General features: G+C 41.0%; 2 protein-coding genes across 6 annotated transcripts in view; one reads left to right on the forward strand and one right to left on the reverse strand.

The window, feature by feature from the left end:
* Positions 1–800: 800 nt before the first annotated feature.
* MBD4 (methyl-CpG binding domain 4, DNA glycosylase) lies at positions 801–9,525 on the reverse strand. Of its 3 annotated transcripts, none has more exons than XM_063114623.1 (8): positions 9,323–9,525; positions 7,449–7,673; positions 6,149–7,005; positions 3,501–3,572; positions 3,290–3,424; positions 2,544–2,693; positions 1,960–2,063; positions 801–1,024 (listed from the first exon to the last, which is right to left on the reverse strand). In XM_063114623.1, the coding sequence occupies exons 1-8, from the start codon at positions 9,409–9,411 to the stop codon at positions 947–949; spliced, it is 1,710 nt and encodes a 569-aa protein (XP_062970693.1). In that variant the 5' UTR covers positions 9,412–9,525; the 3' UTR covers positions 801–946. The 3 variants fall into 3 exon arrangements, with proteins under 3 accessions (XP_062970693.1, XP_062970692.1, XP_062970695.1); XM_063114622.1 differs by having other exon boundaries at positions 3,501–3,575; XM_063114625.1 differs by lacking the exon at positions 3,501–3,572.
* Positions 9,526–9,824: 299 nt separating this feature from the next.
* IFT122 (intraflagellar transport 122) overlaps positions 9,825–27,900 on the forward strand; it is a 78,127-nt gene continuing 60,051 nt past the window's right edge. For all 3 annotated transcript variants that reach the window (XM_063113693.1, XM_063113695.1, XM_063113696.1), the window contains exons 1-4: positions 9,825–9,928; positions 20,448–20,514; positions 22,135–22,219; positions 27,514–27,592. In XM_063113693.1, coding sequence (XP_062969763.1) covers positions 9,888–9,928; positions 20,448–20,514; positions 22,135–22,219; positions 27,514–27,592 — 272 coding nt within the window. In that variant the 5' untranslated portion in view covers positions 9,825–9,887. The remainder of the gene's footprint in view (positions 9,929–20,447; positions 20,515–22,134; positions 22,220–27,513; positions 27,593–27,900) is intronic.

Raw genomic sequence — 27,900 nt, forward strand, 5'->3', positions numbered from 1 at the left:
TTTGGTCAATTTAATTTTCAAATTATACCTTAAAATGGCAATTGGTAATTAACACTTAACGCAGAATTTCTTTTTGAGTTCTGAGATGAGTTCTTTCTAAATAAATATTTCAGTATTTGAACTATAACATTACAATACCTGTAATAAAAATGGCATAATATTTAAAAGGTCCCATGCTCCAACTGGAAGATGAGAGATGAGTTTTCACAAAGGGTTCAAGGTAAAAGGCATGAAGCCAGAAGCCGGTGAGCTGCTGGCAGACATTCACCTCAGGTTATCAAACGGAAGCTGGGGTCAAATCTACCATTCCTAACAGCCAGTGTGGAGTCATCTAGAACCAAAGGAATCCTATTTTTCTTTGGGGGTTAGCTTTTTTTTTTTTTTAAACAAAATAGTTTTATTAATTAACTGTCTAGTACACTCTAAAACTTTTCATTACGTGTTTGGCTGCAAACTCTGATCGCTTCTTCACATAACAATTGAATAATATCATTTTGTATAAAAAGAGAACAAAAAATCTAATCTTCCCTCTAGCAGGGTTGATAGAAATTTGCTTTCTATTACTGATAATTTTTTTTTTTTTTTTGGTGGTTTGCCAGTGTGGGCATCTGAACCCATGACCTTGGTGTTATTAGGCTATGCTCTGACCAACTGAACTAACCAACTAGCCCTTACTGATAGTTTAGAAAAGTGTTTTTCACCTTCACATCAAATTTCATTATTAGAAAAACTGCATACATTTTTAGGATTGCTGTCAAATAATTTATTCTTTTAAGAAAATCTCAAAATATGTTCTAGCACATACATTAAGAAAATACACACTGGGCTTCTAGTTGGGCTAATTAAAATCTATATGTATGGAAAGACGTTGACTGTGTTTCACACAGCTCTAGGAATTGAAGTGTAAGACAATGCATAAAGGCGAGTTTGAAAACCTTAAAGAATTTTAAGACAGACTTAATTTTTCATGATTTTCCCAAAGCCAGTCATGATATTTATTCAGCTTGTGGTCTTCAGGGTGCACCTGGAAGAAAATACAACATGTTAGGAGACAGAGGCCTTACGTAAGTTAGTCAGAAATATACTTTTAAAAATTGACTTAATGGTTTGGTGGGGAACAGTACATTATGATAATACACCTGAAAATTATAACATTTAACCTAATGGGATTCATAAATGTTTAAAATTATACCTTTTATGAAGGTAATTCTGTAGTTTATAAAGTAAATTCCAATCTACCACTGAGTCTCATCATGACCTGGAGTGTGGTGTGGCGACAACATGAGTTAAGGATTAATACCCCATTTTCCAGAAGGAAGTTATAGACCCTGACAGGTTAAATGGACTACTCAGGTCATATGGATCACTCTGGTGGAACAGGGACAGGACTGCAGTTCTTCGGCTCAGGTCTGGCCAGACCTACTGGCTGAACACTTTAGGGAAAGTCACAAGCCGAGATGGCAGCGCACTAGGCCACCCACTAGCTGCCAGGATGCTACCAGGATGCCAGCGGGCTGGGCAGAGTCAACAGAACAGGTAGCTGAGGAGAACCCAGTCACCATAAAAAAAAGTCAGAGACCACCAGGAGAAACACAACAAGCACACATTCTAAGCCCAAACCCGCCTGGTTTCCTTCAGGAGTGTACTTCTGACAGGGGAAAACCGTGTCAGGCTTAGAGACAGTGCATGAACAGGGACAGGACGGGGCCAGAAGTGACAAACTGCTGGAGGTCAGCCAGAGGCCACACCAAGGGATCTTTGCAGACTTGGGAGTGTCTATGGATCCTCTTCCTGTTACCAAGAACCCCATACCACCCACTGCCCCTCCAGTTGGAAACAAAAGGGGCCATGACTTTAATAGCACTTGTGTCTAAGAAATAGTTTTAGCCATAATGGTGGACTTATTTTGCCTCAGAAACAAAATGTGCTGGATATGTTCTGGCTGGGAGTGGGCCTCACCTGCTTCCACTCATTGATGCAAAATATTCGGTAGGAGTCATTACCATATTTACCAATCCCATGGAGCTCAATCGGATACTTCCACTGCTTTGTCAGATACTCATCTGAAGAACACAACATCCCACACATCGGGTCAGCCTCTAGAAAGACACCTTCCCTAAACGTGTGGTGACAGGGGCAGGAGGAGCATGGCAGAAAGGGACAGGAAGGCTCTTTCCTAACAACTGCAGTTGTGACAACTTTTCCCTCTAAATTTCCACAGCACTCTTACCACCTGCCACTTCCTAACCACTATTTTGTGCTAAGGAGACAGAGGTAATGTCCTTGAGGTCAGGGACTGGTCTTTCTGCTTCACTGACTTCTCCCCCTAATTCTGCCCACATGGCCTGACCCAGTGCTGGGCAAAGACTGCCTGGCTCAGCAGGAGACTGCAGGTTGGGGCAAGTGAACTGTTTTTAATTGCCTTTGGTGCTTGAGCTGAATAACTTCCATTAATGTAGCATCCGAGGACATTAAGATTTAAGGTGTGGCTCTGTTAAACAAGCACAATTTATATATTTTCCTTTCGGCATATGGAAAAGTACCTGAGAACCTGATAATGGTCTTTGCTCGAAGATCATAGAGACCAAGTGGCTTAAGAAGTTCTGACACATCTCTCCAGTCTGCGGTTCTCGCCACCTCGGCTGAAGGGTACTTCTCCAAAAACTTCCAAAGCACAGGTATTGCCATTTTGCCTGGAAAGTAAAAATAAGTGTATGATTACAAGCCTCCAGATAGGCTGATTTCAGGTTCAGGTATTTTCTCATCTAGAAATCTCATGTAGAGGTTTTTTATTTGTCTTAACCACTGATGAGAAGCCATTGCCTACCTGAACCAGCAATCACTGTCACAGTCAAATACCAACATTGATAATCTCTTTGGCTACCAGTCCAAATTATGCTGAAACCTAGTCTTGTATAATGTTAGTTTTTAAATAATCAGATCACTGGATACTAGACTAGAAGTATATAAAACAGAAGGTGCATTCAATGAAAAAGAGATGCTTATACATGACAAAGGATAAAGAATGTTAACTAAATGATTTTCACTGATGCGTAAAACTAATTTGGAAATAGAAAAAAATGAAAATCTGCCCCTAATGCTAAAAAAGCTGTTGAATGTCATCTAGTCTAACCTTCTCATACGTGAAGAGTCTGACGGCTGAAAGGGGAGGGCCTTACGTGAGGTTTACACAGACTCGAAATGGACCTTGAACCCAGGCCTCCTGATCAATTCAGTGCTCTTTCTCCTCACCAGTCTCTACTAAGACAGATGAAAATAATCCACAAACCTGAGGTCCGATTGAGAAATATAGTCGCAATGAGGAGCTTCCATGGATCATGAAAAAGTGTTTCTTGGATGAGATTAAAAGGTGACCGAGGAGGTGTCCATTTCTTAAAGGCTTTGCGTCGTGGGGGACTAAGAGCTAAACAAAATACTGTGTCAGAGCTGAACACCCAAAATACATTCAAAATACGATGTTCTGATTGGGAAAAGGATACCTTCTTTGTTATATTTGCTGGAAAAATACAAGCTTGTTTTTCTTTTTTCTATTTGTGTTCGTGGGATGCTTTCTTCTGAAAAGAAATAATAAACGCTGTTTATAGAATCTATCATTTAGCCTAAAGAAACATTCAGAGATGCAAATAATAATAATTCACCACTATTTTTTTTTTTTTTAAAAAGATGACCGGTAAGGGGATCTTAACCCTTGACTTGGTGTTGTCAGCACCACACTCACCCAGTGAGCTAACCGGCCATCCCCATATGGGATCCGAACCCATGGCCTTGGTATTATCAGCACCATACTCTCCCGAGTGAGCCAAGGGCCGGCCCATTCACCACTATCATAAAGCATGTCAGGCACTATTCTAAGCTCTTTACATAAATGAATCAATTTAATCCTAATGATCTATAAGCTACATACTATTATATTTCTACTTTACAGATAAGGAAATTGAGGCATATAGAAGGCAAGTAACTTGCCCAAGGTCACAGAGCTAGTAAGTGTCAGAGCTAAAATTCAAATCCAGGCAGTATGGCTCCTCAGTCCATGCGTCACTCTAGTTACACTAGACCTTTATGATTTATGTTCACAGTTCATAGTATTAAAAAATTAGAAACAGTATGGAATATTTTAAATTATGACACATTTATATAATGTGGTTATTAAAATATTTTTGAGACTGTATCATGAACTTTTCCCCATGACATTAACTTCTAAATGAAAAAAGCAAGATTCTACATATGATCCCAATTTTATAAAAAAGAGGAAATATATATAAATAAAAATAGAGAGATTAAGAATGAAATAAACCAAAATGGTATAATGGTTGTTGCTGAGTGAAAATTTTTATTTTCCAAAATTTCTGCAGTGAACACTTTTAAACTTACCAAAAAAGGGATATAGACAAAACAAAACCTTCAGAAAAACCTAAGGTTTGGAACACCTAAGACCACTATCTACTAGGAAGCAGTGTTATCGGACTTCTCAAATTTCTAAAATCATCACATTTAATACTCCCTTTAGCAATACCTTTAAATTTGAATATCAGTTAATAACACCTTGCACTTGTGAAGCATGAAGACATCTTTCTCACTTCTCATTTTACCTTACAGTATTCTCGATGTGAAACACGGGACCAGTGAGTGTTTTCATCTCCATTTTACAGATGAAGAAACTAAGGCTTCAAAATTAAGCAACAGTCCCAAAACGATATTGGGATTGACTATAGACTGACACAAGTATCCAGGTCTCCAGATAATTCATCTAGTATTTTTTTGCTATTCTAGTTTGAAGAGGTAAAGCCCAGTAGAAAATTTTTAAAAGTTAGAACAAAGGAAACTGCTCTTACTAGCTACTTGATAACTTTTTCTGAGTTCCTATAAATAATTACTAATTTGCCTCCCTTTTTACTTGGCAATTTCTAGCTAAGCCAGTGGGAAAGTCTTTACTATTCCTAAGGGTACCTCATCTTATGCTGAGTATAGGATGAATGGGATACTCCCATCTTAGTCACAAAAGGATTTTTTAATATTTAATTTGCCCATTATACTAGCAATAAATCTACATAAAGTTCAAAGCTTTCTTTAAAGAACTGACTTGAAGAATTCTTATGTAGTACCTAGTCTATATGGCCATTTTAGGTAAAAAATTCCAAGCCCAGAAAAGACATAAAATCATGGGTGGGACTGAGAACAGGAATCAAGTCTAATCCCCTGCTCCACAAATGTGTCCAGGATGTTTCCCCATAGAATTTTATTTTATTTTATCTTAAAAGATGACCAGTAAGGTGATCTTAACCCTTGACTTGGTGTTGTCACCACGTTCTCCCAAGTGAGCTAACCTTATCAGCACCGCACTCTCCCAAGTGAGCCACAGGCCGGTCCTACAATTTTAGGTAAAATTACTATTCTTCTTTAAAGGAGTTATTCATTATACCATAATGGCATAATGAATAACTAATACAGAGCTGCTCAAACGGTCTCCTTTTTATCTCATTCACTGAGGTATTATAAAGACAAAACTGCTAAGCTTTGAACTCTGTATTAAGAGCATATTATAAATAATAGATGAACTATGTGATTACACTTTTGAATTATTCAGAGCTCTAAAGCATTTTAGATATGCACTACATTATAACAGAAGATAAGAAATGACTACGATATATACAAAATTAAATTCGAAGTCATGCATCAGTAGTAAGTAACAGGAAGGGTGTGAAGAAAAGACACCAACTATTTCTGACCAGTTTATGTATAAAAGGAGTCTTCCCCAAATTTTTCACAAGTGAAGCCTTTTAATTTTCCTTAAGGTCTTAAGAATACTGGCCGGAAAGAGGATGGGAAGAAGGGAAAGTCCCAGCTGTTGCACCAGGGAGAGATGGTGGCTGGCAGCTGCTTATGGTCCCTTTGCTGGGGCATCATGGCAGTAGCCAGCTGATTCTCTCTCTGCGATAGGAAAGGGCTGGAAGATCAGTTACACAACTCGAAGATGAGTTACACAACCGTTTAGGATCAACTGGTAGAATGTATCTGATATCTTGGCTCTAGTCCCACATCTTAACTGGGTACAGGCAAGAAACAAAAGATGCAGGAGTATAAACTCCTCATCACATAGTGTTTAATACCACTTTAAAGCACTGAATACCTTGAAATCCTTTCTCAGAAGTAAAGTCTTTGCTGGTTTGTGAGCAGCTGTCCATTTCAGAGCCACATTTTAAAATGTCAATATGTAAATGTTCCTTCCTTTCCTCAACTTCTATTTTTGGTCTGATTTCCTTTGATTCTAAAATGGTATCCTCATACTTCTTGTTGCGTTCTGCTTCTTTGGTTGAACAAAATTTGTTTATGATGCCAGAAATTGTTTGTTCAAAATGAAAATTTGATCCTGAACTCAATGATTTTTCTTTTACAAGGCCCTTTTCTTCATTAGTCACGTTGAGAGTCTTGTCTCTTGTTCTGGCATCAGAAATGCAGAAAGTTCTATCAAGCTGATTTTCTTGTGCAAGAGGCTCGCTTTCAGCATCTGCCTTACTATACACAGGTTCTCTTTTTCTATTACTTTGAACAGAATCTGAAAGACTCTTCCCACGTCCTTTTTTAGATTTCTTAATTTGAGTTCCTTTGAAAACAGTCACTTTTCCTTTGGACTTTCTAAACTTTCGGGAGTTAACATCATTAACACTTTCATCTTCTTTCAAAAGCAAATGAACAGAACTAAAGTTAGACAGTCCTCTGCTATCTTGCAACTGCACATCACTACTTGGCAGAGGAAATGCATCTTTTTTCCATCTGCTTCGTGTCCTGAGGTTCCAGCTTGAATTGCTACTTTCGTTTTGTAGTTGACATGTCAGAGTTGCCATGCTGCAGTCTTTACATGTTGACTTGATGCCGCTTTTAGAAAGTACAGTAAAATCAAAATCTTCTAGCTTAAGAGAAGTCTCTCCATTTTTGTGAAGATAATTAGCAAGTGAACTTTTGGATCTGAACTTCAGTCCTTGTGGGCTAGAAAATGATATTAAAAGAAACTTATTGCTAGTAAATAGAAGTGACTTTTTAAAAGAATTGGACCACATTTCAGATTTCTAGTTAATAATTTCCAAATGTTGCCAGTGGCAACATTTAAAAATAAAAAAGAGTGAAATAGCATTTTAAAATGGTTTCCTATATGATTGTGATAAATAGCACTTTAAATTGGTTTCCTATATGACTGTATAAAATGGATTTACAAAAACAAGTTCAACCTCACCATTAACCATTCACAGTAGGAGGGACAAAATGTACGTAACTGTCCCCAAATTACTTGATATAACTAAATAACGACATTGAAGGAATAGAATCCACTGCATATGACAGTAAAAATAGAAAAAGCCAAGATTCCTGCTATGCTTTTCCACTGTCTAGACAAAATTATTCGCTCTACTGTCTTTACCACCTTCCATGCTTACCTGATAAAGGAGACATCAAATCTTCCCGCTGTTTTCCCAGATAGCCTCTGCTTCACAACTCTTTCCCATCCATGTGGGACAGACTTACAGCATTCTGTCACTGCACTGCCACCAAACTCAGCTGAAGCAACAGGTCCTTGTAGCAGGGAATCACACTCACTGCTTCTCAACATTTGTTTCTCATCTTCTCCCGCTCTTTCCAATCCAACAGCGACATCTTCCTTGCTGGAAAAACAAAGTACAAGTGATTAACTCATTTCAAATTTATTGTCCTCTGCTTATTCAATCCATGACAGTGTGGGAACCACATGGATTATCAGGTTAATAATAAGTCTTTTTTTTTTTAAAAAAAGATGACCACTAAGGGGATTTTAACCCTTGACTTGGTGTTGTCAGCACCACGCTCTCGCAAGTGAGCTAACGGGACATCACTATCTGGGATCCAAACCCATGGCCTTGGTGTTATCAGCACCACACTCTCCCGAGAGAGCCACGGGCCGGCCCCAGTGTGGACCAGTCTTGCGGTATGGGGGTTTCTTCCTGTCCTTCAAATGTTTCTTCTACTCCAACATGGGTTTAAAAGTGTTGGAAATCTCTGCACAATGAAAAGGTCGAGCTACTGGCTAGAAACTCTTTTGGTTGATCATCACATGGGGCTATTATAAAGATTTCTGATGACATTTGGCATAAGTTTCCAATAGGTGAGCTCTTAACCTGGGATCAACAAAACTGCTTAAAGGAATCAGTGAGTCACCCCCTCTACTTCGCAAATAAGTGAGGTAAAATTTTTACACATGTGTGCATTTTTCTGGGGGAGAGTGTCTATCACTTTCATCAGTGTTGTAACTCTCCAAAAGACAAATAATTTCTGATACAGAATTTTCAAATCTCCTTCGTTCTCGATCCTCATGATAACCTTGTGAGATGTGTAGGATGAGGTTTATTCTCGTTTTGTTGAAAAAAACTGAGTGACATGAAAGTTAAATTAACTGCGAAACTGATACCAGAACCCAAGTCTACCAAATCTTGGTCTAATATTTCTCCCCTGTACTGTTACTGAAAAAATTCAGTAAAGCATATCCTAATCACTAACTCACACATTTTAAAAGTTGGATGGATGTAGAGGGATCACCTAACCCAATTTCTTTTCTAAAAATAAGATAATTAAGCAAGAACTAGTAATTAAACAGAATTAGAATCAAGGTCTTCTTATGTAATTTGGGGTTAAATAATTTTGAGGAGCTGGATGGATCTTATGAGATGATATAGATTACAATTTTAGAGATTACAGAAACAAAAATCTGGTGAAATAAGCACAAACTTTGAAGTCAAAAGACTGGGCTCAAACCCAGCTGCATCGTTTACTAGCTGTGTGTCCAGGAGCAAGTTATTTAATTTCTCAAAGTCTCATCTCTTCGCCTGTTAAAAGGAGGTAAAGAATTTCTATTAAGGTAGTTCTGAGGATTAAATTTTGGAAAAAATGTAGTTAAATCACCTTAACTTCATATCGCACATATACATACGTGCAATAAAAGACTGTACTTGTTACTTCTCATGGGACCAATTTCGGGGTCTGTTGAACATGCCCTCTCCTCCAAGGTCTTCCTAGGAGCCTCCAACCCAAGCAGACCTCTCCTTGCACCACAAAATCTGCCTGCTCTTCTCAGCTCCTTAGTCATCTGGCGTTAGGAATTCGGGCACTCCAGGGCAGATTCCAGGGCAAGAGTGCCAGAACTCCAGCCCCCGCTCCTAGCAACTAACCCTGCATGCCTCGAGGTCTGCCGACCTCGGTTAGAAAGGCCCACACACCGTCTACTTCCCCGCTCCCATTTTACGGTGGTGAAAGTGAGGACCGAAAGGGGACGATAACTTGCCAGAGGTCACTCGGCCGGCCTGCGAGCAGGAGCTCTCGGGAGCTGACCGCGGGGGCCGCTCCGCCGTCCCCCAGGCTCGGGCTCTCCATCCCAGCCGTGCAGGTTAAGCGAGCTCCGGCTGCAGCAGCGGGGAGAGAGGTGGGACGACCCAGATGTGGAGAGGAGTAAGATGTGAAAACTCCTACGGCGCAGAGGGCCACAGTGAAGCAAGCGCCTGAACCTAGGGAAAGTCCCTCAGGCTCGGGAGCTGCCTACCAGCCGCCGATTCAACTGCGGCTGCCATGTCCAGGGCTCCACCTATCAAATCCTTTGTCTATGAAGACGCCCCGCCCCCGCCCCCGCCCCGACCAATCGCGCGCGCCCTAGCTGCGCTTTCGCCTTCGTTTGTGCTCCTTTTCCCGCCTTCCCTTTTGGACATGCGCACTGGGAGCTGTGCGCGCGCACTCGTGCGTAGCTCACTGCGCATGTGCGTTGCCAGGGGCAGCGCGGGTAGCCGAAGTGGCTGGCGTAGTGGAACTCGTCGTTGAGGCGAGGAGGAGAGGCCGGTGGCGTGAAGGGAGCCGCGATGCGGGTCGTGTTGACGTGGAGAGATAAAGCCGAGCAGTGGTGAGGAGCTGGCAGTCCGGGAGGGGCGGAAAGCCGGGCCTCGGCCGGGATGGCGGGAGCCATGGCAAGCATCGCGGTGGCGGCCGGGCGAGGGCCCAGACCCTGGCTGGAGGCTGAGGGGCCACCTCCCTGCCTTGGGCGGTGCAGAAGCCCCTGAGGCTCGGGGGGGCAGAGGGAAGCGCACGCGTGGGGCTGCGCCCGTCGCGGCGGCTCGGTACCGTCACGACTTGGACTCGTCGCTCCTTCCCCTTCCGTCCCGGGCTCATCCGACGCCACCACTGTGTGTGCCTCCGCGTGTTACCCGTGCTCGTTTACTTGACACTTTAAGTGCTCTCGCTTATTTTCGCTTGAATGTGATTTTACGTTTCACAAGAAAACTTTACTCCGAATGTGAAACACCAGTATCGCCTGCTGTCAGTGTAAGATAACTGTGCGACTTAGAGCAGGGAGAAGCAAAGCAGCGCTAGGAGTTTGAGCTGGGTGCTGTGGCCGGGGACCCTCCCAGCCTACGTCTTGCTACGTCTAGAACTGGAGATTCACAGGTGTGGTCAGAGTACTCAAGGCAGCATCGCATCAGGACTCTCCTAACGAGAAAGTCTGAAAGGGGTCGAAGGAGAGTGACTATCTCACCTTCAGATTCAACGTTATTTAATGTCCTGTTGCGTTTTTATCACCTGAATCCATCACACAGTGGTACATTTTGGGAAATGCTGATTTATTGGATAGTTCCTCGCGGTCTAACTCTCAAAAGTCTTCCTGGATGATCTTGGCTTCATTGTGAGACTGTTTTGGCCGTTGGGACAGGATACTTGCCACTCGTTCTGTCTTTTCCGAGCCCTTTCTCTGTGTAAAGCAGGCCTTCTTTCCTCACCTCCTCACATTGAAATCCTGATCATTTTTTAAGGCTCCCTTTGGAGATGGCCTTGCTCTCTTGTACTCTGCACTAGTAGTAGCTAACGTCTACTGTGTGCCAGGCACTGGCTGAGAACTTCATAGCCTTTATCTCCTACTCTCCTCACAACAACTCTCTTAGGTAGGTACTATAATTACCTCTGTTTTACAGACGAGGACACTGAAGCACAGAGAGGGCAGATAATTTCCCAAGATCACAAAGCCAGCTTTCAAGCTCAAGTCTTCCTCAGCCACTGCGTTAATTTTTTCCTGTCTCACAGAGGTGGCAAACTCAAATGTCTGCAGGAGCCAGGAAGGTAACATAAATGGGAGATGTTTATTTGCTTCATTATCTGTTCTCCCTAGGAATATTCTATTCTGTACCCCACTTTGCTTGAAACACCTAACCCTACCAGTGTATCTTTCATTTCTACTTTTCATAGAGATTTGAGTAAATATGGCTTGTTTGGTTTTTTTTTTTTTACTTTTCTCTTTATTATAAAAATACCCACAGCACAAGCTGGTAATAACTGGCAACTGAATGTTTGGCTTCGATGTCAGAGAGTAGTAGAGTGACAAGAGAATGGCAAACTGGAGAGTTAATGCTCTGCCTGAAAGGGGCAGCTGCTGCTCAGCCCCTGCCAATTACCACCATGCAGGAATTTGGCCTAGTGTGCTTAGAACTGCCTATTTTTACCAGGAGCTAGAAATGTGGGTTTTTATGTGAAATGTCCTCATTTTTAAATGTTGGCACCTAATCTGAAAAAACAAAATTAAACACCATGTGGGCCAAAGAAAACATTTCCTTGCCAAATGCAGCCTGATTTCCTCCGTTTTCAACCCGTGGCACAGAATTTTATTCATTCCTCTCTTGTGATACATAGAGTCTGTAGAGTGTAAGAGTTATTTTTGAATCTGTTTATTCCAGAAGTCTATAAACCCTTTAAAAGCAATGGCTGTGTCTTACTCATTTCCACATTATTCCAGAGCCTAGTCAGGTCAGTGGTTGTTACTATCTGATAGATGTATTCGTGAATGAATGAATAATGAATGAAGATTGCTTATCTGGTCTTTGTCCAATTACAGGATTAAAACAACCTATTAGAATAGGAGGTGTAGGGATTCTTATATACTAGCAATCCTGATGGCAGCTAGATATGCCAGCTGATAGTGCAGGATGAGACAAAACAAAAAATAATTAAAAACTAGAACTAAAAAGCCCAGACATCATGCTTTCTGAATTCTACATGTAATGCCTTAAGTAGGTGATGGTACCTTTTTTCCCCTTTTCTTGTTTTTTTTTATTTTTTGCTTTTGATAAGGCTTGAAAACTATTGTTAATTATTTTGTCAACTATGGCATATGCTGACAGTAATGCTAATGAAGGCCACAAAGCTTAATGGCAAAGGCATGGGCTTCAGAGCCAGACTGCCTGGGTTTGAATCCTGGCTCCACCTCCACTCAGTAGCAGCTTATTTTCAGGCAAGTTATTTAACCTCTTTGTGCCTTAGTTTTTTAATCTGCAAAATAGGTATAGGGTTATTGTGCGGTTAAGTGAGTTAATAATACATGTAAAGCTTTTAAACTGTACCTGGCATGCACAGTAATAAATGTGCTCAATAAATGTTAGCCACTGTTAAAGTATTAAGGGTAACAGATTTGACATACTTGCAAATACTTCAAGAGAGTAAGAGGCAGTATAGTGGTTAAGAGCACAAATTCTAGAGCCAGACCTATTTGATATTCTGGCCCGTTGCCTTGCTTGTTGTGTGACACTGGATGAGGTTCTTGACCTTTGTGAGCCATGGTGTTCTCATCTACAATAAGAATCCCTACCTCACAGAATTATTGTGAGGGTGAAATATAAAATAGTGCATTTGAAGAGCTCAGCACAGAGCTGTCTGTGGCTAGGGCTCCAAGTACTGTCACTGAGAATGTATTATTTTTAGATTACTGACAAGTACCAGGTGAGTTTATCCTATGCTAAACTTTTACAATAGGCCATTTTGACACATTCTTACCAGTATCACCATCACCAGAACTAATGAAACCATCTGCTGCGGCATTCAAGAATCTTTGTAGGATTCCAGCCTGATTTTCTAGCCTTATCTGTCCTTACTGCCTAGTACATAGCCAGATGTTTCAGTCAAGTTAGATTATTTAGATTACTTGCTATTTCCCACCTTCATGTCTTTGCCTGTTCTGTTTTCTCTTCCTGAAATGCTGTACCTACCCAACCTCCTCCTGCATGTCTCCAAAGCCCTCCCTTTTTCAAATACTGTTTTCTTCATGAAGCTTTTTCTGATCCTCTTCCCAAATCAGAAGGCTCTGTCTTCATCCTTTGAGTCCTGTAATATGTTTTAGTGTATCTCCTTGTTGCAGGGAACCCTAAACATTTTCTAATTGTTAAGCCTTTTCCCGTTTTCCACTTGAGAAACTGTTTTCGAAACTCTATGCTTGACTGCCTTAACTGCAGACTCTGGCCTCTGCGACTTAGCTTGCTTCCTGTACCCGCCCTCTGTGATATAACAGCAGTCTCACATCCGCCAAGGGCCGGATGCAAATTAGGCTCCAAAAGTGACCAATGGACTGTGTCCAATAGTCTGCCAATCCAAATTAGCTGGACTGCATTCCCTCATTTATATAAGAGGACCTGAATGGAAACTTGGGCAGGAAAACGGCAGGAATTTAGGCTATATAAGATGGTCTTTTCTTTTTCTTTCTTTCTTTTTTTTTCTTAATTTTATTTTATCGATATACAATGTGGTTGATTATTGTGGCCCATTACCGAAACCTCCCTCCCTCCTCCCTCTCCCCCCTCCCTCCCGACAATGTCCTTTATGTTTGCTTCTCGTATCAACTTTAAGGAATTGTAGTTGTTATGTCTTCTCCCCCCCCACCCCGGTTTTGTGTGTGTGTGTGTGTGTGTGTGTGTGAATTTATTTATTTATTTTTAGCTCCCACCAATAAGTGAGAACATGTGGTATTTCTCTTTCTGTGCCTGACTTGTTTCACTTAATATAATTCTCTCGAGGTCCATCCATGTTGTTGCAAATGGCAGTATTTCATTCATTTTTATAGCTGAGTAGTATTCCATTGTGTAGATGTACCACATTTTCCGTATCCACTCATCCGATGATGGACATTTGGGCTGGTTCCAACTCTTGGCTATTGTAAAGAGTGCTGCGATGAACATTGGGGAACAGGTATACCTTCGACTTGATGATTTCCATTCCTCTGGGTATATTCCCAGCAGTGGGATAGCTGGGTCATATGGCAGATCTATCTGCAATTGTTTGAGGAACCTCCATACCATTTTCCATAGAGGCTGCACCATTTGCAGTCCCACCAACAATGTATGAGAGTTCCTTTTTCTCCGCAACCTCACCAGCATTTATTGTTCAGAGTCTTTTGGGTTTTAGCCATCCTAGCTGGGGTTAGGTGGTATCTCAGTGTAGTTTTGATTTGCATTTCCCGGATGCTGAGTGATGTTGAACATCTTTTCATATGTCTGTTGGCCATTTGTATATCTTCCTTAGAGAAATGCCTACTTAGCTCTTTTGCCCATTTTTTAATTGGGTTGCTTGTGTTTTTCTTGTAAAGTTGTTTGAGTTCCTTGTATATTCTGGATATTAATCCTTTGTCAGATGTATATTTTGCAAATATTTTCTCCCACTCTGTTGGTTGTCTTTTAACTCTGTTAATTGTTTCTTTTGCTGTGCAGAAGCTCTTTAGTTTGATATAATCCCATTTGTTTATTTTTCCTTTGGTTGTCCGTGCTTTTGAGGTCGTATTCATGAAGTCTGTGTCCAGTCCTATTTCCTGAAGTGTCTCTCCTATGTTTTCTTTAAGAAGTTTTATTGTTTCAGGGTGTATATTTAATTCTTTAATCCATTTTGAGTTGACTTTAGTGTATGGTGAAAGGTGTGGGTCTAGTTTCATTCTCCTTCATATTGATATCCAGTTCTCCCAGCACCATTTGCTAAAGAGGCAGTCTCTTCCCCAGTGTATAGGCTTGGTGCCTTTGTCAAAGATCAGATGGCTGTAGGTGTGTGGGTTGATTTCTGGGTTGTCTATTCTATTCCATTGATCAGTGTGTCTGTTTTTATGCCAGTACCATACTGTTTTGGTTATTATAGCTTTGTAGTATAGTTTAAAGTCAGGTAGTGTTATGCCTCCAGCTTTATTTTTTTTTTGCTCAGCGTTGCTTTGGCTATGCGTGGTCTTTTGTTATTCCATATAAATGTCTGGATAGTTCTTTCCATTTCTGAGAAAAATGACATTGGAATTTTGATGGGGATTGCATTAAATTTGTATATCACTTTGGGTATTATGGACATTTTCACTATGTTGATTCTTCCAATCCAAGAGCATGGGATATCTTTCCATCTTCTTGTATCCTCTCTGATTTCTCTCAGCAGTGGTTTGTAGTTCTCATTACAGAGATTTTTCACCTCCTTGGTTAACTTAATTCCTAAGTATTTTATTTTTTTGGTGGCTATTGTAAATGGGCAGGCTTTCTTGATTTCTCTTTCTGCATGTTCACTATTGGAGAATAGAAATGCTACTGATTTTTGTGTGTTGATTTTGTATCCTGCTACTGTGCTGAAATCATTTATCAATTCCAAGAGTTTTTTTGTAGAGGTTTTAGGCTGTTCGATATATAGGATCATGTCATCGGCAAACAGGGACAGTTTGACTTCCTCTTTTCCAATCTGGATGCCCTTTATTTCCTTCTCTTCTCTGATTGCTCTGGCTAGTACTTCCAACACTATGTTGAATAGGAGTGGTGAGAGTGGGCATCCTTGTCTAGTTCCTGTTCTTAAAGGAAAAGCTTGCAGCTTTTCCCCATTCAGTATGATATTGGCAGTGGGTTTGTCATATATGGCTTTAATTATGTTGAGATACTTTCCGTCTATACCTAACTTATAGAGGGTCTTTGTCATGAATGAGTGCGGAATTTTATCAAATGCTTTTCAGCATCTATAAAGATGATCATATGGTCCTTGTGTTTGACTTTATTAATATGGTGTATCACATTTATTGATTTGTAAAGTTGAACCAACCTTGCATCTCTGGGATGAATCTCACTTGATCGTGGTGAAAAATTTTACGTATGTGTTGCTGTATTCTGTTTGCTAGTATTTTAGTGAGGATTTTTGCATCTATATTCATCAAGGATATCGGCCTGTAGTTTTCTTTTTTGGTTATTTCTTTACCTGGTTTTGGAATCAGGATGATGTTTGCTTCATACAAAGAGTTTGGGAGATTTGCGTCTGTTTCAATCTTTTGGAATAGTTTGTAAAGAATCGGTGTCAATTCCTCTTTGAATGTTTGGTAAAATTCTGCTGTGAATCCATCTGGTCCTGGGCTTTTCTTTGTTGGGAGCTTTCTGATAACAGCTTCAATCTCCTTTATTGTTATTGGTCTGTTCAGATTTTCTACATCTTCATGGCTCAGTTTCGGGAGCTTGTGTGTGTCCAGAAATTTATCCATTTCCTCCAGATTTTCAAACTTGTTGGCGTATAATTGTTTATAGTAGTCTCAAATGATTCCTTGTATTTCAGATGAATCAGTTGTAATATCACCTTTTTCATTTCTAATTTTTGTTATTTGAATCTTCTATCTTCTTCTTTTTGTTAGCCATGCTAATGGTTTGTCAATTTTATTTATCTTTTCAAAAAACCAACTTTGTGATTCATTGATCTTTTGTTTTGTTTTTTGGGTTTCAATTTCATTCAGTTCTGCTCTGATCTTAATGATTTCTTTCCGTCTGCTAACTTTGGTTTGGATTGTTCTTGTTTTTCTAGATCTTTAAGGTGAAGTGTTAGGTTGTTCACTTGCCATCTTTCCATTCTTCTGAAGTGAGCATTTAATGCAATAAATTTCCCCCTTAATACTGCTTTTGCAGTATCCCACAGGTTTTGGTATGATGTATCGTTATTTTCATTAGTTTCATAAATTTTTTGATTTCCTGCTTGATTTCTTCTTGGACCCATATGTCATTAAGTAGAATGCTGTTTAATTTCCATGTGTTTGTATAGTTTCCAGAATTTCATTTGTTATTGATTTCTAGTTTTAATCCATTATGGTCTGAGAAAATACATGGGATAATTCCAATGTTTTTGAATTTGTTGAGACTTGATTTGTGACCTAATATATGATCTATCCTGGAGAATGATCCATGTGCTGATGAGAAGAATGAATATTGTGAGGTTGTTGGATGGAATGTTCTGTAGATATCGGCCAAGTCCAATCGGTCTAGAGTATTGTTTAGATCTTGTGTTTCTCTACTGATTCTTTGCCTAGATGATCTGTCCAATATTGACAGTGGGGTGTTCAGGTCCCCTGCTATTATGGTATTAGTGTCTATTTCCTTCTTTAGGTCTAATAGAGTTTGTTTTATAAATCTGGCTGCTCCAACATTGGGTGCATACATATTTATGATTGTTATGTCTTCTTGATGGATCAGTCCTTTTATCATTACGTAGTGTCCCTCATTGTCTCTTTTTATGGTTTTTAGTTTAAAGTCTACTTTGTCAGATATAAGAATAGCTACTCCAGCTCGTTTTTCTTTTCTGTTTGCATGGTATATCTTTTTTCATCCTTTCACTCTTAGTCTATGTGAGTCTTTATGGGTGAGGTGGGTCTCTTGAAGGCAGCATACAGTTGGGTCCTCCTTTTTAATCCAGTCAGCCAGTCTGTGTCTTTTGATTGGGGAATTTAAGCCTTTTACATTAAGAGTTGTTACTGAAAAGTGTTGATTTATTCCTAGCGTTTTATTGATTGTTGTTTGGTTGTCTTAGGTGTCTTTTGTTCCTTGCTTTCTGATTTACTGTTTGTTTTCTGTGTTTGTTGGTTCCTTAGGTTGTAGATAGCTTTTTGTTTGTTTGTTTTCTCTTCATGAATGCCATTTTTATTATACTAGTGGGTTTAGATTTTTCTTGGGTTTTTATGGCAGTGGTAGTTATTTTTCAGGAACCAAACCCAGTACTCCCTTGAGAATTTCTTGTAATGGTGGTCGTGTGGTGGTGAACTCCCACCGTTTTTGTTTGTCTGAGAAATATACTATTTGCCCTTCATTTTGGAAGGATAGCCTTGCAGGGTAGAGTATTCTTGGCTGACAATCTCTGTCTTTTAGTATTTTGAATATATCATCCCATTCCTTTCTGGCTTTTAGGGTTTGTGTTGAAAAGTCTGATGTTAGCCTGATTGGGGATCCCTTATAGGTGATTTGACGCTTCTCTCTTGCTGCTTTTAAGATTCTCTCTTTGTCTTTGAGTTTTGCCAATTTGACTATAACATGTCTTGGAGAAGACCTTTTGGGTTGAATACATTTGGAGATCGTTGAGCTTCCTGGATCTGAAGATCTGTGATTTTTCCTATACCTGGGAAGTTTTCTGCCACTATTTTGTTGAATATGTTTTCAATGCAATCTCCTTTTTCCTCCCCTTCTGGAATACCCATGACTCGGATATTTGAGCGCTTAAGGTTGTCTGATATCTCTCTCAGAATTTCTTCAATGCCTTTGATTCTTTTTTCTTTTTTCTTTTTTTTTTTTGTCTGCTTGTGTTATTTCAAACAGCCCATCTTCAAGTTCAGAGGTTCTCTCTTCAACTTCCACAAGCCTGTTGGTTAAACTTTCTCCGTTGTGTTTTTTATTTCACTGAATAACTTCTTCAGTTCAGCAAGTTCTGCTACATTTTTTTTCAGGGCATTGATTTCCTTGTACATTTCCTCTTTCAGGTCCTGTATACTTTTCCTCGTTTCATCATGATGTCTAGCTGAGTTTTCTTGTATCTCATTCAGTTTCCTTAGAATTATCACTCGAAATTCCTTGTCAGTCATTTCAACGGCTTCTTGTTCTATAGGATCTAGAGCTTGAGATTTATTATCTTTTGGTGGTGTACTTTCTTGATTTTTTGTATTTCTGGTATCTTTCTTTGATGTTTATTCATTGTGGCAGGGGGTTTCACAGTCCACAGTTTTGACACTGTTGACTGACTAAGATGTTGCTGTGGTTGCCAATTTGGTATGGCTACCTCAGTGACTCCCTGTTCCCTGTGCTCTGGCCCGGGCTGCTGGGATGCGCCGAGGCACCACAGAGCGTGTGGTCTCTGCAGAGCTTCCCCTTCCCCTGCAGGATGTCTCCCTGCTCTGTGCGCCCTAGGCCGGGCTTAGGATGGAGCCGGGTGGCAGCAGTGAAGCCTACCTGCTGCTGAATTGCTGGGCAGCAGCGTGGACCCTGTGGAGTTCCCGCGTCCCCTGCCGGACGACCCCCGCTCTGTGTGCACTGGGCTGGGCTGGGCTGGGAATGAAGCCGGGTGGCCGCGGTGAAGCCTACCTGTTGGGTCAGGCAGTGGCGGCCTGCAGGGCATGTGGTCTCTGCGGATCTTCTGCCTCTCCCGCTGGACGTCTCCCTCGGCTGCCGGTTTATTCGCTTCCAGCTCCAGGGACGGTGGGTGGGGGTGGGGGTCAGAAGCCATGGTCACCGTTGTAGCCCGGGGTGACACACGCCGGCTCAGGCCTCCATGTTTCCACGTCTGCAGCTGCGGCTGGGACGTGGGCCATGGCGCACTTGCGGGTAGCGCGCGCGGGTTGGGGGAAGATTCCCGGTTCTCAGCAGGGTAAAGACACCCTTTCGAAGCCATTCCTTTGCGCCGAGTCTGCTACAGCTGCATCTGGCGCGGGCCTCAGGCTGCTTCTACTCGTGGCAGAAAAGCGGCAGGCAGCTCTCCTCTTCCGCCATCCATAAGATGGTCTTTTCGTTTGTTCTGGGAGACACTGGTTTAGGAGTTTTTGCTCCCCAGTGCTCTCCTTGCTTGCAAGCAAAAAGAGGTGCTATAACACAGAACAAAGAGCTGCAACACTAAAATAAAGAGCTATAAAAAGTGCAACACTGATGCCAGTCTTGGATTCCTCTGTGTGTTCACCCCACAATACTCCTAAAGCTTTTATCACAGCATTATTCTTTATTTCATCCAATCTAAGAAGTTGTTGATTATAAAATAGCATTATTTTGCATATCAGTAAGAACGTAGAAAATGCTGCCAGTTAAACTGACATGTCATCAATTGTAAGACACATCCCAGCCTCAGAGATGATAAAATGTGAAAAAATGTATGCCTTAGAATTCATGACATGTGGTAGTTCTTTGTGAATGTGTCTGATTCACACCTTCCCACTGGATAATAATTTCCTTGAGGACAGGGAGGGACTGTGATCTACTCATATCTGTTGATGCCTAGCACCTACGAGCACTCAGTAAGTATCTGTGTGGATTTATCAGCCCTCACGCATTCTCTCAGGGTGTTAAGGCTTTATGGTATTATTAGAAGAGTTAGTGTCCTCAACTGTTGACCCTTTGAATCATTTCTGGCAACTCGTTTCTGGACAAGAGGAAATTGGGACATAGAGCTAACTGCTGAGTGGATCATGATTGAATAGGCTGCCAAAGTGTGGTGGTCGAATGGAATTTGCAACCAAATGCAATTCTTAGCCATTATTTTTCTCCCCACTACACATGAAGTGTTTTATAATGGAAATAAAGTTTGCTTTCCTGGCCATTAGCCAACCTCATCATTTTGGTTCCTAATTGTCTTTTTGTCTTCTCTTGTCTCCTGTTTAGTATATATGACCTTGCATTTAAGCCCGATGGAACTCAACTGATTTTGGCTGCAGGAAACAGATTACTGGTAGGATTCTGTCTGAGTTTCCTTTTTACTTTTTAAATTATTTTTTTTCTCCTCCCTCTTGTAAGTACTCTGAAATTTGACCCCCTCACCCACCACCCCTTTTTTTTTTTAGATGAAAAAAGGCAAGGGCGGAAAAACCAGTCATTACCTTTTAATAGGGAAGGAAATGGACTATTTAAAACAGATAAGTAAACTGACTATAGGAGAGGAACCCGTGAACAATAACTACTTTAGAGTCGTTAATCTTTCCCTTTTTACCTTGAGCACACATGAAAGAGTTGAAAACAGTTCATCAAAATGCCTTTGAAACTGGGCTGGTGTCAGTTCACATTTTTGTCCCTCAGAAAAATTCAGGCAACAGAATTGAAGGCGCTCTTCCCATGAGAAGCCAGGTAGCCTGACCCCAACCTTTAGGCACTGGCCTAGCTAAACAATTCCATATGGATGCTATTCTATTTTTTATATTTTCAAAGAGCGTAAGCTCCCTCTGGAACTTATGCCTGTATATAAAAGTAATTTTCAGAGAACTCTTTATGTTTGACCTAAAAACCTTCGTACAGTCTCTCCTTCCTCCTGCATAAGTACACTCCCTCTTCTCTGCTGTCTCTAGATGTGCAGACTTCCTTATCTCCATTCTCTATATGGTAACTACATAATCTTAAAACCATGCTTAAATTGTTCTGCAGACTTCTTCTTTCCAGGGTAAACAACCCAAATCCTTTTAGTTTTTCTTCATAAATAATCTTCTCCAACACGTTTTGGAGAGTTTTGCCTTGATTTCTTAGATGGTATGTTTTTTAAATCTCCACATATTTCTAGATGTTGCACAGCTATCAAAAATATCCTAAATCCAGGGGCGGCCCGTGGCTCACTTGGTAGAGTGTGGTGCCAAGGCCAAGGGTTCAGATCCCTATTATAGGGATGGCCGGTTAGCTCAGTTGGGAGAGCGTGGTGCTGACAACACCAAGTCAAGGGTTAAGATCCCCTTACTGGTTGTCTTTAAAAAAAAAATCCTAAATTCATATTACAACTGGTTTTTGTAATATTCCCTCCTACTTGCAAATGCAGAGTTAGGTCTGTGACTTTCAAACTCTTGGTAGCAAATACGAAACATCTCTCTATAATGTTGATATTAGGGGGCAGGATTAGCACTAAAATTTAATCATGCTGTAACTGGCTGTTTGTATTTGCTGGCTTTATTTAGGAGGGCCTGCCATAATTGGTCATATATCCAAATTCATGTAAGAATGAGTGAAGTTTGTAGAGAATTTCCATGGAGTGAGTAACGGGCTGGCCGGTTAGCTCAGTTGGTTACAGTGTGGTGCTGATAACACCAAGGTCCAGGATTCAATCCCTGTACTGGCCAGCCACCCAAAACAATGTAAAAAGCATTAATGATGTGTTCCTGGGAGCATAATGCATAGAACTGAGACCTCTTTAATTCTTGTTAACCAACTTTAAGTCACATTCTTTCTGTTTTCACAGTGCAAATTTGACACAAATTTAGAATATTGGCAAATGTTTTGTTGTAAAAATAAAAATAGCAGTAGCAACCCTGCAGAAATACTGACTAATAGATACCACGTAGATAATCTGTATTTTTGTCTCTTTTTTTGCCAGGTTTATGACACCTCTGATGGTACCTTAATCCAGCCCCTCAAGGGACACAAAGACACTGTGTATTGTGTGGCATATGCGAAGGATGGTAAGAGGTTGCTCTTGATTTCCAGTCTCTGTAGTGACCTCATATCTGTTTATTTTTCTCCTTAATCACTCCTTAATTATATTTAGTAAGCTAAAGTACAGCTTCTTTTTCGGAAGATAAAGTTTCAGAAGACAATGAAGTTGCTTAGACTTCAGTTCATTCATTCAATCTAACAAGTATTTATCGAGGATCATCTGTATGCCAGGCACTGTCCAAGGTGCTTGGGATATTTCAGAGAACAAAATAGACAAAGTTCCCTGCCCTTATGGGACGTATATTCTCTGGGGCCGGGGGTGTGGGGGAGGGAAGGAGGAGGAAAGTTCGAGGGAAGACATACAATAAATAGTAAATAGGTAAAGTAAGTAGTAAGTGGGAAGGTGATGGTGTTGTGGAAGAAGAAAAGTAGAGCAGAATAAGGGGATTGAGAATGCAGGGGGTTATGTGCAGTATTGAACAGGGTAGTGAGGACAGGCTTTTGGAGATGGGGAAGTTGAGCAAAGGCTTGAAGTCATGAGGCAGAGAGATCTGACAGTGGGCATCTGGGGGAAGAAAGTTTTGTGCAGAGGGAAGAGCCATTGCAAAGGCCCTCAGGTGGGGTGTGACTACAAGGAGCTGGGGCAGAGGGAATCAGGGTGAGAGTAGAGAGGCAGCAGGCATAAGATATGTTGGCCTTTGTTTTTCAGTGAAAATGGGGAACCACTGAAGAGTTCTGAGCTGACGAGGGGTCTGATCTGATTGATGCTCATATTCTAAAAGGATCCCTTTAACTGGTGTGTTAGAAACAGCCTACAAGAGGTGGGGTTGGGGAAGTATCATCCAGGCAAGTGGTGACGGTGGCTTAGACCTCTCGGGGTCAAAGGAAGTGGCAAGAAGTGATCAGATTTTGGATACATGAGGGTTGAGCAGTCAGACTGCCTGACAGATTGGATGTGGAATGTGAAGAAAGAAGAGTTAAGAATGACTCCAAGATTTTTTACCTGAACGACAGAAAGGATGGAGTTTGCCCTCCACTGAAATGGGAAAAGCTGCATGTAGAGAAAGATTTCAGTGGAAGATCAGTTCAGTTCTGGACATACTGAAGCTGAAAAAGTTGATGATAGAGGAGAAATGGTAGAGAATTGCTAGAACAGTCTGAGTGGGTGAGAGGAGGTGGGATGTAGGGCAGTGATGGGGCATTTGCTTTAAGGTTGAGGCATGGTAGGAACTGCAGCTACCTGCAGGTGGCAGCATGTGGTAGTAGGAGTCTCATGGAAATCCTTGGATTCCTTCCACTTTTTCAGTGAGATAGGAAGCAACATCAACTGAGAGTGAGGACGGGGAAGGCGGTGTTAGAGAGTTGAGGAGAAAGGAAAACATGTAAAATTGCCGCCTAGGAGTGTGAGAGAGTGAATGGACCTGGGAAATATAGTGAGATCCTTGGTGACATAAAGGGCCCACTTGAAGCTCATGATCATAAATTGAAAGTGAGACCAGTTGGTGTGATTCTGTCTTTTTCTCCAGCCACTTTGGGAAGAAGAGGTGGATTTAACCAGAATGGTGGCTTCACAAGCACTTCTGGAGGTGAAGTGGGAGGCAAGGGAGCAGAGGTTTGTGCAAAGGAATGATACATACATTGATCTTCAAATGTCAGCTGAGTAATAAGGAGAGAGGAGACCACAAGGAATAAGGGGCAATGGAGAGGTGACAGGTTCTAGTGGTGTTGAAGGATTATTGCAGTTGGGGCACCAGGTGGGGTGGGAAGAGGGGAGGTGGGTCAGAGAATGGGTGTATAAAATTGAAACTGAGAGTCAGACATAAATCCATGCTACCCACAGCATAGTATTTAAGGGAAGAATGGGGGCTTTGGAATGAGACAGCTCTGAGTTCCAATCCCAGCCCAACACTCAAAGCTCTGTGAGTTTGAGCTGGTTATTGAATCTCTCTGAGTCTCAGTTTTTTCATGTGTCGAGTGGATATAGGATTAGAGAGAGCATTCTGTGGCCACTGCTGAGAAGTCACAGAATTGGAGTGTTACAGTGCTTGAATGAACCTTGGAGACCACTCAGGTCTCAGGTTTTTAACTTCTTTTGGATGATGGACCTTTTTGAGAATCAGATGAAAGCTATAGACTCTTCTCTAGAAAAGTGTACCTACTTCATGTATGAGGATAGTTCAAAAAGTTCACGGAAAAGTAGAATTAAAAGATAATACAGGGGCTGGCCAGTTAGCTCAGTTGGATAGAACATGGTGTTATAACACCAATGTTAAGGATTCATTTTCAAGGCCGAACCCCTGGCGCACTTGGGAGAGTGTGGTGCTGGGAGCGCAGCAACGCTCCTGCCGCGGGTTCGGATCCTATATAGAAATGGCCGGTGCACTCACTGGCTGAGTGCCGGTCACAAAAAAGGCAAAAAAAAAAAAAAAAAAAGGATTTATTTTCAGCCACCAAAAAAAAGAAAAGATAATGCAAATCTTTCCATGAACTTTTTGAAGACCCCTGCTATACACAAAATTTCATGCATATAGTTTTGTCTGATCTTGCCCATCTGTTCATTGTAGACGTATATAAAGACCTAGAGAAGATAAGTGACTTGCTACGGTCATTTAGTAAGTTGGTTCAAAGACAACACTAATTTCTTGCTTAATAGCCAGTGTGCTATGCTGTGGTAGTCCCATATTTTTTATGCGCACGATTGACTTCAAGTTCAGAGTAATGTTGTTGTGGGGAGACCTGTGAGGAGGGAGCCTGGAAAACTGAACTGTTTCTGCTTCATCCTAAGAGGACTTTGTGAAACATGGACCACTCCAGGGTCCAGTACAAGACCCAGAAGGGACAGAAGGGTTGTTGGGCCTCTGGAGTTTATAAGCATAGGAGGGCTCTCTGACTCGGAAAACCATTAAGGCACCGGAGGATGTCAGAATATGACCGGCCAGCAATGGCATTTGTGCAGCACTTTGCAGAGTCCTGTCACACACATCATCTCATTTGATCCAACAACCCTCTAAAGCAGAGAGCGCGGGGATTCTTACCTCCTCTCACAGATGAGAAAACAGGCTTGGAGCAATTACTGATGATGGTGACAGAGCTGGGCCTGACCCAGGTCCATCGACTACAGGGCCCTTGTTCTTTCTAGTATATCGTGCTGCTCTTCATGACACTTATGTAATATAATGATCGAGAAATCTTTTAGTTGTTGTTCTTCTAAACTGGTCTTCTCCCCTTAGACCTGAAGATTGAGATACACTGAATTACTGTTTTGTTCTTAAGCAAAGTATTAAGTCTGCTTGTTTCTGACTTCTCCCTTAAGTTTAATAAGTATTTAATGAGCAACTGTGATAGAGAGTTGTGCAAGGCCTAGGGTTTTTTCGTTCAAGAAAAACACTATTAAAAAAAAAGAAAAAGAAACACTGTAAAACAACATGAAGAAATAATAGTAATAACAGCATCAATTCTATTTTAGGCATAGTTCTAAGCAGCGCGCACGCGCACGCACACACACACACTCATTTAATCTTCTCATCAACTCCAAGGTAAATACTATTGTTGTATCCACTTTTTAATGTGAAGAAATGAAAGTATAGAGATGTTCAGTAGCTTGTTCCAAATCATGCAGCTGGTCAATGACATCACTGGGAATTCCGACACAGAGATTCTGAGCCCAGAGCCTGCTGCCTACCAGTCTGAGGGAGGAGTGACAGAAGTAATAATAAACATGAGCAACTTCTATGTATTTCTTATTTGCAGCACTGTCATATGGCTCACCCTTAACGTCTGCTGTTTCAGCCACTGTGAAATGTGCTTTACATACGTTCTCTTAGATGGCCCCTGCAAAGAGCCTTTGAGGAAGGTGTTATTATCCCTCTGTGTCTCAGATGAAGACACTGAGGTTCACAGAGCAGTGATTTGTCCAAAGTTACCTTCCACTTGCCTTAACAATAAAGTCTGACAATCCTTAACAGGGTATATAAAATCTGGCCTGTGCTTACCTCTTAATCCTCATCTCTCACCAGAGTAGGTGAAGGCTCCTTGTTTGCTGCCATGATACCCTGATTCTCTTCCAAGTACTTGTGAACTTGGAACAATGTAATTAATAAGTAATTACTTCTTCTGTGTTGCTTCTCTCCAGTCCATTCTTTCATGAAGCCCAGGTAGTGTGAAAATGCAAATTCAGTCTGTCACTCTTCTGCCTGAAGCCAGTCTTTGGCTTCCTATTGCTTTGGGTTAAAAAACAAGATCTCTACTGTGACCCTAGAGCCCACCACCCATCTCAACCCAGACCCTTGTTCCATGCTGGCTGCCTCTCGGCCCCTCATACATGCCGGGCTTTTTCTGCCTCAGGGCCTTCGCACATCTCTTCTGTCTACTAGGATGGGTCTTTTGTTTATACCTGGCTAAGCTCTGCTCTTCCTTTAGGCCTCCACTGAAGGATCTCATCCTCAGAGAAGACTTCTCTCATCTAAATTAGATCCCTCAGGAGATGTTGATCAAAGGGAACAAAGTTTCAGTTAGATAGTAGGAATAAGTTTTCCAGATCTATTGCACAGCTTGGTGACCCTGATTAATAATAATGTATGTTTCAAAACTACTAAAAATAATAGATTTTAAATGTTCTCACTACAAAAAATGATACATATCTGTGGTGATGGGTATGTTAATTAGCTTTATATAATCATTCCACAATGTGTACATATATCAAAACATCACATCAGACCTCATAAATATATACAATTTTGTTTTTGGCAGCTTTCCGGTGCAGTGACCTACCTGAACCCTTGACCTTGTTGTTATCAACACCATGCTCTAAACAAGTGAGCTAACTGGTCAACCCTACAATTATTATTTGCCAAATAGAAATAAAAATTTAATTAAAAACTAAGTTTAAATTAAAAATACATAAAATTTAAATAAAGAGAGATAACTGGTCACCCAGTTATTCTCTGTCATAGGATCCATATCTTTTCTTACCACATTGTGTTTGTGTTGGATTAACTTAATTTCATGCCTACTTCTGCTATTATACACTCCATGAAAGTAGGGATCATGTGTGTTTTAATCACTACTCAATCCTTAACACAGAACATGATACCTACATGTAGCAGGCCCTCAATGCGTCTCTGTTTACTCTACCAGACAAAGCAGGTTTGGAACCCAAACATCCTGACTCCAGAGAACTGCCTCCCAGTATTGATACGTAGTAACAGAGAAGATGCTGACACTTATTAGTACCTTAAAGAACTAGTTTTCTACAAAATACTCTTGGGGAAATGCTGGTTTAAAATAAATATGAGAATTTTCTTTTTAAAAACACTTTTAGGCAAGCGTTTTGCTTCTGGATCAGCCGACAAAAGTGTTATTATCTGGACATCAAAACTGGAAGGCATTTTGAAGTACACGTAAGTAACAATTTAAGTGTATGGTGTTATTAGTTTGACTGTTATTGAGTAGTGTTAGCAATTCCTATAGAAAAGATGTAATGAAGAACTTTTTCTCTGAAATTGAACTTGATATTAAACTGTGGGGGTTGTGGTGGGTACAGTCAGGTTGGGTAGTGAATAGTGGATGAACATTTCTTGAGTGTTTACTAGTTTGGCCAGCACTGCTTGAGCCCGGTGTTTTCATGTAGCTCATCTCAGTTAATCTGACGTCGAATATTCTACCCCACCCCCAGTCTGTCCTCATCTCAGGGAATGGCCTTGTATCC

This window comes from Cynocephalus volans, chromosome 11, assembly GCF_027409185.1.
Source record: "Cynocephalus volans isolate mCynVol1 chromosome 11, mCynVol1.pri, whole genome shotgun sequence".
In the NCBI taxonomy this organism is placed as follows: Eukaryota; Metazoa; Chordata; class Mammalia; order Dermoptera; family Cynocephalidae; genus Cynocephalus; species Cynocephalus volans.